General features: G+C 37.3%; 1 protein-coding gene and 1 pseudogene across 1 annotated transcript; both read right to left on the reverse strand.

The window, feature by feature from the left end:
• Window positions 1-57: 57 nt before the first annotated feature.
• On the reverse strand, window positions 58-13782 carry LOC147283614 (U2 small nuclear ribonucleoprotein auxiliary factor-like protein). The gene is made up of 7 exons (XM_086244501.1): window positions 13486-13782; window positions 12702-12813; window positions 8763-8924; window positions 8395-8441; window positions 4365-4491; window positions 507-573; window positions 58-388 (listed from the first exon to the last, which is right to left on the reverse strand). The coding sequence occupies exons 1-7, from the start codon at window positions 13678-13680 to the stop codon at window positions 337-339; spliced, it is 762 nt and encodes a 253-aa protein (XP_086100627.1). The 5' UTR covers window positions 13681-13782; the 3' UTR covers window positions 58-336.
• LOC147283615 (uncharacterized) lies at window positions 10274-12534 on the reverse strand (annotated as a pseudogene).
• Window positions 13783-15651: the final 1869 nt, after the last annotated feature.

The following is a 15651-nucleotide window of genomic DNA, read 5'->3' on the forward strand; positions in this document are numbered from 1 at the left end:
TGGACTAAACTAATAAGAATGCCTAATATACAAAATTCTAAATACAGGGAGCCTCAAGGTTGTTGGTGGGCGTAAATTTTTATGCTAGAAAGTAAAGTAAAGGGTCTTCCAAATTACTGTAGGTACAAAAATGCAAGCACCATCAATTTCATTGGCTCAAACAAAAGTTTTAATCAAGGGAATATATAGATAAAGAAAATGTTTTTCGTTTATCCTTCATAAACATGAAAAACAGAATTCTAAATCTAGACTACTGTACTAGAAACAATAAAAAAAAAAACTTATAATTAATTCATAGAGCGTGCTGCACACCAAAGTTGTCAAATAACCTAGCTTTTACTTGTGTTCATCTTCTGTATCCTGCAGAAGGGCACCTCTTACTTTTGTCCTGTCAAATAATTATGCTGTTATTAACGTGAAGAGAACATATGGATATGGTATATGACAGTAGAAATTCGGAGGGAATGGACGGAGGTGGTAAACAACGTTAGAGATGCAAAACTTACCTACGAAATGCAGGCACAACCCGATTGCTAACTTTTGTTGAGTTTGTATCTCGAGCTGCTTGTTTATCTGCAGTATTAACAAATCAATGTCTTGTTGATACTTGATAATAATACAAATGGTATGAAACTAATTATTTGCAGATAGCAGACAAGTCAATCGGCCCACAGTAAATCTAACAATGTTGAGGGAACAAGAAAAGCAAGAACACAAAATACAAATTGAAAATAGGTCCCTCAGCAAGAAGATATATTAAAAAAATATCATAATTGAGTCTTCAGATATGGATGAGTTCTATTCAAGACTGAATTAAATTGGCTCACAGAGTTAAGAAATCGGCTATAATGGTATGATACACATATGCAGCTGAACTTTTAATTTTTCTTCCCTTTTCTTCTTTTTTCCACATTTTGTATCATTGACTACTTGAGAGTGAAGAGGCTTATTTTTCTCTCTGATTGTACATGAAAACAATTCTAAAAATCATAGCTCCTTGGCAAGCAATAAACCATGCAAAAATACACAGAAACAGATGTGTTAGAAACAGGCCCTCTGCCTTACATGTGTTAGTATGTCAATTGCTTCCGGGGAGAATGAATATCAGCAGGGAAGACATGTGGATGTTTTATTCCCTAATCATATGAAGTGCAACAAAGCCCCAAGAAGAGATATACATGGCTGACAATATGGAGAAGCACAAGACAGTTCAACAAAAGAGATTTTCCATGGAATAAGTTAAGCAGATGTTAACTGACAGATATTTATGAGGGTGCAGCAACATGATCCACAATTTTATTCTTCTCGCAAATTATCTTACTAATCATAAAGTTCAATTATGCACTGCACACATTGCAAGCTTCCCTTTGGAAATGCAGAACATTTCACCAAAATGACACTTCTTAGGCGGACAAAATTGTTGTTAATTTGGCTCGCATTTGAAGATTTCCTGGTTCATGGGGGATTTCCATGGTATTCTAGGATGAAGTTAGGAGTCCAAATAGGTGTTGGAAGGTTATTATTTCCTGGTGCGTTTTGGACTTCGTTTTGGGCAAGTTTTGAGGTTTTCCTTGTGTATAAAGGAAACTTATTTCCTACTCAAAGCTAACTTTCTTCCTACTTTATCTAGGATTGTAATATAAGGCCTATGGTTATAAATAGGACCTTAGGGGCTTAGAAAAACGTGAGAGAATCAGATTAGAGTGAGCAAGTCCTTAGGATTCTTGGGAGGCACACAATCTAGAATTGGTGAGATCAAGATTAGGTAATTAATCTTGGGTGAGAGATCTAGGGTTTTGGGAAACACTTTGTGAAAGGGTGTACAAGGGATTTGGGGATTGGGTTATGTGATTTAGTCCAATTGTAATCTTAATACTTATTATTCTCATAGTGAAGAACGGAGATCTCTCCCGGGGACGTAGGCAGGAATTTTGCCGAACCTCGTAACAAATCTCGGTGTGATTGTGTGTGCTTGTTGGTTTATTATTTTCTGTTTTCTTGGCTGTGTTTGTTATTTATCTTTCATCGAATTATTGCTTGTACGCCGTGACGGTGGGAATTAGGATTTAATTCTCAAACTACATCAACAAGTGGTATCAGAGCCAGGTTTCGTGTTCATCGATCGTGGTTCCGTGTTTATCGATCGAGGGTAGTTTGTCATGGCAGCGGGAAGTAGTGGTGTTTCATCCTTTAAGGTGGAGCAATTTGATGGAAGAGGTAACTTTACTCTATGGCAAAAGAGAGTGAAGGATGTCCTAGTTTCGCAAGGCTTGGCACGCGCCTTGAAGGGAAAGGAAGAAGGAAAGCCGGCAAAGATGACAGATGATGACTGGGAAGACTTGGAGTGCAGGTGTGTGAGCACGATTCGGCTTTATATTGCTGATAATATTATCAACAATATAGATGAAGATTCTGCCCCGGAATTGTGGAAGAAACTAGAAAAGCTTTATTTAGCTCAGAAGTCTATGGCCATAAAGTTGAATCTGAAGCGGGACATATATAAGCTGAAGATGGAAGCGGGTGCAAATCTCATGGATCATATGAACATGTTCAAAGGACTGCTAAATCAACTCGAAAGAGTTGGGGTAAAGATTGAGGAAGAAGATCGAGCCCTCTTACTTCTAACCTCACTTCCTGATACATATGACAACATAGTGGATATCTTCTTGTATGGTAAGAATACACTGAAGATGGAGGAGGTCGAGTCAACTCTCTTGTCTAGTGAAAGGAGAAAGAAAGTTGAGGATAAAGATTCCTTGTTTGTTGCTCATGGTCAAAGAGGAAGGCAAACTACCAAGGGTTCTAGTGATAGCAAGGCTAGATCAAAGGGTAGTGGTAAGGGCTGGCAGTGCTACAAGTGCAAAGAGTGGGGACACATAAAGAAGGACTGTCCGACTTGGAATAAGAAGGATGGTCATGGCTCTACAGCGGTAGCAGACTATAATGAATCTGGAGAACTTCTCACAGTCTCTATAGGTAACACTTCTTCTCATGGTGATTGGATATTGGATTCGGGTTCTACTCACCATATATGCTCTAGAAAAAAATATTTTGAAAAGTTTCAAGAATCAAAGGGAGGATCTTTCTCTTTGCCTGACGGGTCCAAAGTTGACGTCATGGGAGTTGGAACGGTGAAGATCAAGATGTTCAATGGGGTGGAGCATACTTTGGGTGGAGTCGCTTATGTCCCAAAGCTACAAAGGAATTTGATATCCTTGAGTAGGTTGGATTCCAAGGGCTACCTGGTTTTGATAGCAGGTGGAGTCATGAAAATTACTCATGGAAGCATGGTCCTAATGAAGGGAGAGAAGTGTGGTGGTTTATATCGTTTGATAGGAACTCAAACCTCGATGGTTGGTTGGAAACGAAATGCACAAGAAATCAAGCGCTTGAGGAAGGTCTCGTTTGCGGGTACAGCAAAGACGGTTGTGACATGTTTCCAAGGTTCAAACGATGGTGAGAAAGGAGATCCTACTGGAGGAGGGGGTGAATCGAGGCCCCTCTTCGGTGCTAACCGGTAATTGGTTACACGATGCACTTGCACATAGGTATTGGCCGTGCGAATCAAGGGTGGACCATAGTTTCTTGATTCGGGTTATGTGTAGTTGGTACAAGGTCAAGGCCAATGGTATTTGGTGCAAGGTAATTTGCATGATATGATCGCCAAGGTGGAGATTGTTGTTAATTTGGCTCGCATTTGAAGATTTCCTGGTTCATGGGGGATTTCCATGGTATTCTAGGATGAAGTTAGGAGTCCAAATAGGTGTTGGAAGGTTATTAATTCCTGGTGCGTTTTGGACTTCGTTTTGGGCAAGTTTTGAGGTTTTCCTTGTGTATAAAGGAAACTTATTTCCTACTCAAAGTTAACTTTCTTCCTACTTTATCTAGGATTGTAATATAAGGCCTATGGTTATAAATAGGACCTTAGGGGCTTAGAAAAACGTGAGAGAATCAGATTAGAGTGAGCAAGTCCTTAGGATTCTTGGGAGGCACACAATCTAGAATTGGTGAGATCAAGATTAGGTAATTAATCTTGGGTGAGAGATCTAGGGTTTTGGGAAACACTTTGTGAAAGGGTGTACAAGGGATTTGGGGATTGGGTTATGTGATTTAGTCCAATTGTAATCTTAATACTTATTATTCTCATAGTGAAGAACGGAGATCTCTCCCGGGGACGTAGGCAGGAATTTTGCCGAACCTCGTAACAAATCTCGGTGTGATTGTGTGTGCTTGTTGGTTTATTATTTTCTGTTTTCTTGGCTGTGTTTGTTATTTATCTTTCATCGAATTATTGCTTGTACGCCGTGACGGTGGGAATTAGGATTTAATTCTCAAACTACATCAACAAAAATTACATCACACACCTGGAGAATTTTTTAAACCATTACTGAATAGTCCAGCAACATCTGCTTTGTCAGAGGAACTGATCTTTTGTAACATTTGCCTCTTTGAATGCTGCTCCAGTTGGCTGTGCATACTATCATTGCTATCCTGACAGATAAAAGGAACAGAGTTAGGTAAGGAATAAACTGGTGATAATTTTGAGATATAAACTGGTATGCTAATATGCTAATAAATCTGTAATATGCAGCGCAGGGTCTAAAGTTTAATCAATTAACTATTCTGGAGAAAGTGCATTACTAGTCAACAAAATCCCACACAACAATTCAAAAATGAGCCTGAAAGCATAAAGTAAGCACAAACTTCCATTGGGTAAAAGGACTGGCTTGTTGAGAGTATTTCACATTTTAAACTATAACTTTAAGAAGAGGAACAGCTCTGTAGAGAGAACTATGCCAAACCAAAGTAATGCCGTAGTTCAATTAACATTATTATTATTATTAGCTGAAGTGTAATAGCAAATTAAGTCAGAAGAGTTAAGGACATAGCAAGATACAAAGTGACTTTTCATGGACATGAGAATGCAGAATGAAAAGCAAGAGAGAGAGCGAGGGACAGGGAGCACAGAGGAGTTTTGAGGGACATGCTTCAAGAAAGATTTCAAGGAGTTTTAGCATCGCAACACATTTCTTAGGCATTAAGATAGTCGAATTCAATCGGGGGTTGCTTAAAGTCTGCAAATTTCTCAATAATGATTAACGGGGGAATCCAAGAGGGAAGTTTGGTGCTTCGAGGGATTTGAGACATAGCGACCCATTGTCACCGTATCTTTTTACCTTGGTTGTATACGTACTGAGTAGATTATTAGAGAAGGCAAATGATACTACCGTAGTAGAAGGTTTCAAAGTAGAGAGGGAATGGATGCAGATTACTCTGATGACATGATCTTCAGTGTCCGCAAATGTGACGAGTTGGCTTAATTTATTATCAGTAATAAGCTCTTTTTGTGACCTATTCAGGCTAAGGGTTAATAAATCTTAAATTTTTCTTTGGTGGGAGTAAAATCGGAAGAGAGGAAGTGGTAAGATTATGCTGCTTGGGGTTGTGGTGTAGTTCGTGGCCTATGAAATATTAGGACCTCCTTTGGGAGGCAACCCTAGTGCACATAATTTTTGGAATCCTGTGGTAAAAAAGGTAGAAAAAACAGTGTAAATATGGAAAAATATTTTTCTATCAAGAGGGGCTCAAGGGGCAGATTAACTTTGATTCGAGTTGTTCTTGGAAATATACCAAACTTTTTTTCCTTTTTTGAAAATAAGATACTTTTATTGACACAACACAGGAAGTATACCAACCTATTACCTGTCATTGTTCAAAATACCAAGTGGAGTGGCCACAAAAATGAAAAAATTTGATGAGGAATTTACGGTGGGCAGGTGTTGAGGAAGGTAAGAGGGAGCATTTGGTCATGTGGGAGTTAGTGTCACAACATAAAGAGAGGGGTACGGTGGGAGTTGGTATTCTCATGAGAGAAAACAAAGCTCTTTTTGGGCAAATGGCTTTGGAGGTACCCCTTGGAGAGAATGGTTGTGCCATGCTGTAATTAGGAGTAAATGTGGGCTTCATGAAAATGATGGGATGCAAAATTAGTAGTGAGGGTCTCAAGTCTAAGCCAGTGGAAAGATATCTCTCAAGACTATGAAGTTTTTGTTGGATGCTATTCAGTTGGTAGTGTTGATGGGGCTAGAGTAAGGTTATGGGAGGATAGTGGGGTGCCAAATAATGCGCTTCAAAATTTGTTTCAATATTTTATAACATGTCCAGGTACCATAATTCCGTTATTGCTAGTTTGGTTGACTCTTCTTTGCACCTTTTGAACTGGGATTTGGGTTTAGAAGGAATTTAAATGATGCTGAACTGGGGGAATTTTCTGAGTTTCTGGAAAATGTTCGTTTACATCTAGATAGAGCTAATACTAGATGAAGGATGCTAGACTCTTCAGAGTGTTTTAAGTGTTAATCTTTCTGCAATTCTAAGTGTTAATCACGATTATACAATCTTTCTACCCTCTGGTATGATTTGGAAAGCAAAAGTTCCACCCAAGGTTGAGCTTCTTACTTTGATTGTGGTGCATGGAATGGTTAACACATGAGATTTGAATGAAAGGAAAAGACCAAAATCTTGTGTTTACTGGTGTACGAAGTGGGGAGGGGAAGCATAAATAATTTATTTCTTCATTGCCCAGTTGCTTTAAGTCTGTGGTGGAAGCTCTACAGAGATCTGTAAGTTGGGTAATTCCAGCAGGATGCTCTTCTCTTCTATATGAGAAAGCCTAAGGTGTTAGGGATTTGCAAGAAGGCTAAAGTGCTTTGGGGCTGTACGGTGTCAGCTGTTTTTTGGGTAATATGGATGGAAATATACCAAAAGACTTTGAAGAGTACAGTGGCGTTGGGGTGGAAGAACTTTGGGATAAAGTTAAGTATTTTTCCTTGTGGGCTTCAGTTTCTTCTGAGTTCAGAGATTTTTCTGTTTCTGATATTCTTTTGGGTTGGAAGGCAGTTCTTTGTAAATTTGGTCTACAATATGGTTTTTTATTCTGTTTGGGCTATGAGCTTAGCTTTACTTGAGAGAAGTATGTTGCTGCAATCTTTGTGGACGTTGATGTTTTAGGTGGACTTCTTATCAACTGTATTTTAATGGTTTGATGAAAGCAATTAAATTTTGTTTCTATTCAGAGAAAAAAAAAAACAATAAAGTAAGATAACCTAATCTGTTTTTTGTAAGAAACACAAATTTATTAGTAAAAGAAGGAAACTCTAAACACCACAGAAAAGAAGTCCAACAAAACACTAAAACATTTACAAAAAGACCAAAGCCCGATAGGCAATCAGAACAAAACTCTCCCCCAATCAAGAAGTCAGATAACCTATTCTGATATCAAGTTGCTGATAATTACATTTTTAAATATAGCATAACATTGATGATCTATTAGATTATCTGACCAAACCAAATTGTTAAATGTGTGAGGTTAAGATCACCACCAATTGGTCTGAAACCAATCTCCTTGTGGGCAACAGAATAACAAGAAAAACTTGTTGACCCTTTTCACATTTTACAGGCAGCCTTCTTGGTAAACCAAACAACAACTGAACCTATTTATGTGTAAGTTTTTCACGTACGGATAAATTTTGGATTGAGTTTGGTTTAAACATTCTCACTAATTATTGAAGGACGTATTTGACTATAAAGTGGATGATCTCTACATCAAATTTTTCCCCCTGCATCCACTTAAGTTGAAAATGACAAGCACAGGACACCAGACGGATGTATGGCTGCATTTTGGAATCAGCAGTCAACTCAAATGGTTATACATGACTGATTTTTGAGCTTCAACTTAACTAGTATTATATTTTTGTAATTACAGCAGTAATATAAATTAATGGCAACTACTCCTTACGGATATGATTACGAATCCCATTCTAGAACTATAACTATAAGTAATCTCATTGAGAACTCCCAATTAGCACATAAGCAAACATTCAGTAACCAACAAAAAAAACCACATGTCATGTATTACCTCACATGCTTCTAAATCACAATTGTAGTATTGCTCATAAGAGACTTATGACACTACTTTCAATAGACACCAAAAGCTACACCAGCACTGTGCAAAAAATTAGACCAAAATTGTGAAAAAACTTAATGATGATATATGATTTGTCTTTGCACGAGTGAGGATGACAATTCATCTATTACCTCACATGCTTCTAAATCACAATTGTAGTATTGCTCATAACAGACTTACGACACTACTTTCAATATACACCAAAAGCTACATCAGCACTGTGAAGAAATGTAGACCAAAATTGTGCAAAAATGTAGACCAAAATTGTGCAAAAACTCAATGATGATATATGATTAGTCTTTGCATGAGTGAGGATGCAGATCAATTATACCGTCATATGTGAATAGGAAGATCAAATTTCAGTATAGTATGTGGGGGAAGCATAAATACTCTAAAATTTGAACAGTGCATAACAGGGGGAGGCTTACCTTTTCGGCTGATATCACTTTTGGCAATTGAACAGAGCGCTCTTGTTCTGGGACAACAATAAGAAAGGAGTAAGGGTTAATCCCAGCACAAGACTATTCTAAGCCAAAGCAATGGATAATAATTGGGGAAAGAATATTGGCAAAAATTAACAAGTAGACACATCAAGCAGTACTGCACAAAGAAGGGATTAAAAAATGCAGTCATCGCCAAAAAATAAGTGTGATGCAATAAGTATAGATGGCGTAAGGCCACTCAAGCACATGCAAGTTCACAACACATGTGCACGCACGAACATTGCTGCAAGTAAATGAGAATACAACCTTCTACATACTACACACACATTGCTGCATGGAAATGAGAAGACAACCTGCTGCATAAGACTCATGGATGCTTTTGAATTCTTCGAAGAGCTGAAGAGATAGATTTCCAATAGCCTCACTGGCAGCAGAGCCCACAAGTTTTGAGAGAGAAATGGAAATGACGGGCATTCCTTTTGATTTTTGAGCAACTAATTTTGCACATGCAGCACCTGAAACGCACATAACACAAATGATGAAAGCATTGAACATATTTTCCTTATCAAAGTTTCTGAATCTACATGCTGTTTGCTCATACAAGAATGCAAATATCAAAAAACTTTGTAGTTTTTTTTTCTTAACAAAAAAAAAAAAAAGCTCAAAGTTCATTCATCCATGCCAACAAATGAAATAAAGAAATTAACAAAATATCGATAGTCTTTGATAGCTCAGTCCAGTTAGCATTGATAACTGTACATTAAAGTCCTGAGCAAGAAAAAACTTGTACATAAGTAGACAGTAAATATGGTACAAATAGTTTTATCGTTGATACAGGAAATTATCTAGGCTTTTAGCTCTAGCTTAAATTAGGGACTGTTTTACCTACAAAGAAACAAACAACAAACGGAATGGATGAATGAAACTCTCCATTTTGTTAATTTTGTTAACATATAAAAATTACGTAAATTATCAACACCCACCCACCCTCTGATGTATAACAGTACCGGAAGAATAGAAAATGAAGGAAATATAATGAATTTAGATTGCTGGAACGACTCTGATAGTATCTAGGAATCACTCCAAGATAGGATAAGGCCTCACACCTTAGAATTGTGAATCACTCACAAGACAATTGTAATTTTTAGAATACCGTTCATTACCCCCAAATGACAGACTTACATGACTTATATAGACGTAAAACCATGACTCTTAAGACTCCCTAAACTTTCTAGAATACATAACTTTAACATAAGTTTTAATGACTTCTTGTATATTCAAGAAGACAGCAGATATCCAAGCATTAATGACCCCTAGACTTACGAGTCACCTTATAAAACCTCCATTTAATGGCCTCTAGACTTACAAAACTCCTTTTAAAAACCCCATGAGCATTTATCTATTCTCTTGAAAATTCTCCTGCAGCATTAATTGCCATCATCTCTCCCCGGCTTGACAGAACTCGACTCCAGCAAGTAAATATTCAGGTAGTTGTTGTAGAAGTCTGGATGAAGCAGCTGCAGCTCTGACTTTGTGATCCACGTGCAATCTGGCAGTGGTCTCCCTTTCCATTTCTTTAAGAACTTTCTGTACCCTCCAGTCCTAGTAGAAACAAACAGGTCATCAAGAATGTCTTATACACCTTCCTTTCTCTACAGGAAAATTTGGCAGTTTTGCAGTTACTTCATGGTTAGCACCTCCATCACGACCATGATATTTTGTTAAATCTTCAACATTGTAAATAGGACTAATTCCCATATCTTCAGGTAGCTCCAGAGCATATGCATTAGCACTGATCTTCTTGATATCTTATAAGAACCAGCATTGCTTGACTGAAGTTCCTTGAACTTACTCTTAGGAAGCGTTCCAGCTTGATTCGTATCATCGCCATATCACCTTCAGAAAATTCCACCAATCACCGGTGAGCATCATATCTGGCCTTGTACATTTCGTTGTTGAGCGTTATCTTCCGACGCACTTCATCATGCAAATCATGGATATGTCTAGCAAATCCAGCAGCGTCTTCACTAGGCTAGCTTCTGCCGGCAAGGAAACTAGATTGATAGGATTGTTTTGAGTGAGGATATGAAGTGGCCTTTTGGTTGCTGCAGAATGTTATTCTCCCTTTTGTGGTTGCCACTGCTCCTCTTCCACCTTCATTGGATTAAGGGTGATCTTGTCATTGAACTGAAAATCATAAGTATTTTCTTTCCCACAAATGGTAAACATCTCTATCAAACAGCCATGGACGTCCCAAAAGGATTGGGGATACTTTCATAGGAATTACATCACACCAAATAAATCAGAATAGGCTCCAATTTTAAAGGACACCAAGCATCATTTCGTCACAGAAATCGTGATGTCATTTACCCATGCAACTTCATAAGGGCAGGGATGTTCCTCTATTGGTAGTTGAAGTTTGTTTACCATGGTTTTAGACACTACATTCATGCTACTTCCGCTGTCAATAATGAGCCGACACACTATCTCCCCACACTTGACATTCATATGAAAAATTGCAGTGTGCAACCAATTTTCTTTGCCTTCCTTCTTACGATTGATTAAAATTCGCCTTATAACATTAAGGTATTAAGTATCCAGTGACTGCCCCTCAGCATCTTCATCTTCTAATGTATCTCCCTTCTCTCCATCACATTTGCAGTCAACAATTTCACCCTCCTCTCTCTAAACGCCCTTTTTTTTTTTATGAAGATTCTTTTTTGGACATCCATATGCATAATGCCCTGGTTCATGGCAAAGCATTTCTTATTGTTGCTGCCACCCTTTTGAGCACTGCTCACCATAACCTTTTCCCTTGCATCTTCAGTAGACACATCCTGAGTAGGAGAGAAAGGTGTTGTTTTCCTGGTACTTTCTCCCCGACTTATGTGTTGAACCTTTTGACTGAAGAGTGCTTCAAATACTGTTCCACCTTTAATGCCATCTGAAAAGCGTCTTCAAGGCTGTAAATGTGCATAGTAATTAACTCTTTGCGGATTTCAGCCCTCAACCCTCCTTAATAAAGTGCTAGGGTTTGTCTTTCATCTTCAGTCACCTGACAACGGATCATAAGTTCACCAAACTTCTCTGTGTACTCTGCCACAGATTTGTTTCATTGTCATAATTCCATTAATCCATCATCAACTGGTAAGTATTTCTCCTTCATTGTCAGCTTCATTTCCTCCCAATCAACAATTGAAGAATGTCTGGTCCGACGAAGGCAATCTTCTACACTCTTCCGCCCAACCTTACCATGGCCAATCAATTTCATTTTTGCAAACCGTACCTTCCAATCATCTGTCCTGTCATACCAATCAAAGTAATCGTCCATAGCAGCAAGCCAATCACTGAATATTTGAGGATCAATCTTTCCTGCAAATTCTGGAGCTTCAACTCGCACTTTCCCTTATCCTATCTAGGAGTGATTCTTAGATACTATCAGAGTGGTTCCAGCAATCTAAATTCATTAAATTTCCTTCATTTCCTATCCTTCCCCTACTCTTCTACATCATCCTCAATTTTGTTGATTTTCTAACAAAATCTCTCTCTCTCTCTCTCTCTCTCTCTCTCTCTCTCTAACAAAACAAAATTACCTACATTACCAACACCCACCCTCCCACTCTCTCCATTTTGTTAATTTATGTTGTAATTTGCTTTGTACTGTAGCATTGATGTGGACTTCTTGTCAACTATCATGTATTGATTTTGTGCATAGCAATAATGTTTTGTTTCTCCAAAAATAATAGAAATAATAAGGACTGACTAATTTATTTTATATAAAGTTGGAAATCTTAGAGTCAATGTCAACTGTCTTCAATCAAGCAGACAAGGGTCAAAAAGGATTGTTCAGGTCCTCTCTCAAAGAAATTGAAGATAGAGAATAAATGGTAACATGTGTAGAGCTCCACCTGCTATAATAGTACTCAAGCAAATGCAGGAGCAAGAAATATACTGTTTAGAGATTTGTGAAAAATCGTCACTCAATAAAAACAACAGCAGGCCCTAGAGCCCTAAAGCATCATTTAGTATTCACTATTTAGTCTTAAACTACATGTGAATGCAGAAAAACCGTAAGCAACACCATCAATCTGATCTAAATGACAGAATATACATTCTTGTACTCATTCTGACCATGAACAAACCACCATCGACAGGTTATACAAGAAAGTATGACTGTTTTAAACCAAAAACACAACAAAACAAAACTACCCTCTTAAAGTATAAATTAAGCCAAACAGTATGGCATGGATCAATCATGAAAACTTATTAAACATAATAAGAAAAAAGCCTACCATCTGAGTTTGAATGTCCCTCCAAAACAAGCTTTACACCTTCAGATTTTATGGAAGTTATAAGATAGTCTATGAACTCTGACCAAGGGCCTCCTATTCCAATGCTGTCCCTCTGCAAGTAAGATTACAGTGAGTAAGTTAATATAAAAAGGAAAATACAGAACATTGCTTATAGAGGTTCCAACGATTATAATTGTAATATCACCCAAATGTTATCATTACTACCCATCAGCAACTCCATTGAAAAAAGCTGAAATTTATCTACAAATATAGGAATGAAGGAAAAACCAGTAGGATTTTAAAAGTCAGAATAGGCAACATTCATCTGTATTTTATTTTCCCAACTGGGCAATTCACCCGTTTCTTAAACAGTCTTTGTTAGGGACCAACAAGTGGTGTGATCATGATTACTTAAGCCTAGAGTGTCTGTAGATATCAAAATTTAGACAAACAAAATCTCAGGCCAGAAAAGCAAATACAAAGCAGTTATATCAGACCACCATAATTGAAGGTCCTTTTCTTGCAACTTAAGATATGAAGTAAAATTAGCATGATAAAAGTTTAAGATTTCAATGTCATCAACAACCCCATATTACAGGAAACCAATGCTACAACTCCTCAAGCTCACAAAACCACGAGACCTCCTTTTTCCAAGCATGTATTCACATACACACATACACACATCATTACCCATAAAACATACAAAGATTTAAATAAAAATTAAAGATTGCTTTGCCTCTAAAAATCGAAATTTGGGGGGGAAAAAAAAGGCTCAGAGGCAGACCATGTCCTCAAGCTGAGAAACCGAGCGTACGGCCTCCCATGTATTGGAGTGAAAATCAGTGACATGGACTCTGAGGTGCAGAGAATCAGCGGCATGGACGTGGAACAAGAACCGACGCGGCGGACTCGAATCGTTAGCCACCCACACCACCTTGGGCTGGCCGAAGATGGGCTCCAACTGGACCTCTAACCCCATTCTCCAAGTCTAATGCATTGATGCAAAACATAGCAAGGCAAAGGAAACTTGTTAAATTTACTCACCAAGTCTCTTGAAACCTTAAAAAGTTCCACCCAAATATAAATAAGCCCATGTTTTCAAAACAAAGGTGCTAGAATAAAAGTAGGCGATGTGGAATCACTAAAATGGGACGCTCGATGGATGTGATTCCTTTCATTCCATAACTTGAATTTTCGTGTTTTATGTTTATTTTGTAAATTTTAACATATTTATATAAGAAAAAGACATAAATAATATTTATAAGTATCATTTGTATACCTTGATTTTTAATAATAATAATGCAAATTTCGATTGAAAACACAAAAAAAGAAAAAAAAATGAGAGAATAAGATTTTAAAAATAAGGGATTAATGTCATTTTGCTCCCCAGACTATTACACATGTATCAGTTTGCTCCACAGACTTCTAATTTGGAAAATTAAGGACCCTGACTTTTTCAATTTTGCCAATTAAGGTTATTCCGTCAATTTATACATTTTTCATCTAAAATGTCGAGATGATCAAGCAAAATTTAGCAAGAAATAAAAGAGGAAAAATGATGCATGAGGAAAAAATGATAAGATCTAATTGGAAGGGACAATTTTGCCCTCAAAGATTTGGATAAAAAATGTGTAAATTGACAAAAGAACCTCAATTGGCAAAATTGAAAAAGTCAGAGTCCTTAATTTTCCAAATTAGAAGTCTGTGGAGCAAACTGATACAAGTGTAATAGTCGGGGGAGCAAAATGGTATTAATCCCTAAAAATAAATATTGTGGGAGCATGGGTAAATTTCATAAAGATTAAAAGGCAATTAAGGAAGAACAAGCATAATTCGCGTAGTACCTATAATGGGAGGAAGTAGCCACAAAGGAATGTAGTACCCACTGTTGTAACATTTTAATATTTTAAATGAATGTTTTAATTTTTTGTAATAAATTGAGTGTTTTATTATGAAGGTTTTGTGAGTCCCATCATTTTTTGTGTAACCGTGGTCATTAGTGTATAACAGTTTTAATCTTTATTATATAGCCGTTGTAACGGTTTTCATTTTTATTGTATAATCGTTACCTTTAGTGACTATAATTTTATCTTTTCTTTTTAATAAGATAGAGATATCAGTTTTTTTTACTAAAAAGAAAAAACCCACTCAAATTACTTGTGTTTTTCTAGCCAAAGAAGGGTGTTCTCTTAGTGGAGCTTTGAGCTCATCCACTAGTGCAGGTAGGTGTGAGCTACACAACATTTTGAGTTAACCTGTTGTATCCGAGAGGGGACAAGTCAAAAGTATTTAATCTGCTGCACCAGTTCGTGATCTTACCAAATCACAGAGGACTTGAATCTTCTTAAAGAGAATGAGATTAGCCTCAGCCTAATTGTCAACGTGTTACTCGAAAACAAATTTATAATTTATATTATATATTTGTAACTTCTACACCACCCACAAAGGGAGGTAGTACCTATAATTTACCACCCATGGGTAAAGGTAATTGCAATGGTAAATGACCTACACCTTAATTAAGAAAATAACCAAGGAAATGTGGAACTACCTTAGTAAGGTAGTCACCAAATAAGGTGATTACCAAGTGAGGTAGTCACCTATTATTAAGGAACCATAAGGACCTCCATTGATTTATGGAAAATGGAAGTACCTTGTCAGAAGGTACTTAACCCATTAAAGAACCAGACAAGGTAGAACATCCTTACAAGGTTAGTACCTTAGTTAGTATGGACCTTTACAAGGAACAAATACGTTCACGTTGACAACAAGAGAAGGATCTCCTTATGTTCATCAAACAAATAAGGAAGAGGAATCCAATTAGGATTGGACCTCTTCCATAACACAATATGGGCTTGAATACTCTCCAAATAAGGATTCAAGTATATAAGTTCACTCTTAAAAGAAGTATACTTCTTGGTGATTACAAGCTTAGCAAGCTTACAATCCTTAG

The sequence above is a fragment of the Dryas octopetala genome, chromosome 5 (genome assembly GCF_963921425.1).
Source record: "Dryas octopetala chromosome 5, drDryOcto1.1, whole genome shotgun sequence".
NCBI lineage: Eukaryota > Viridiplantae > Streptophyta > Magnoliopsida > Rosales > Rosaceae > Dryas > Dryas octopetala.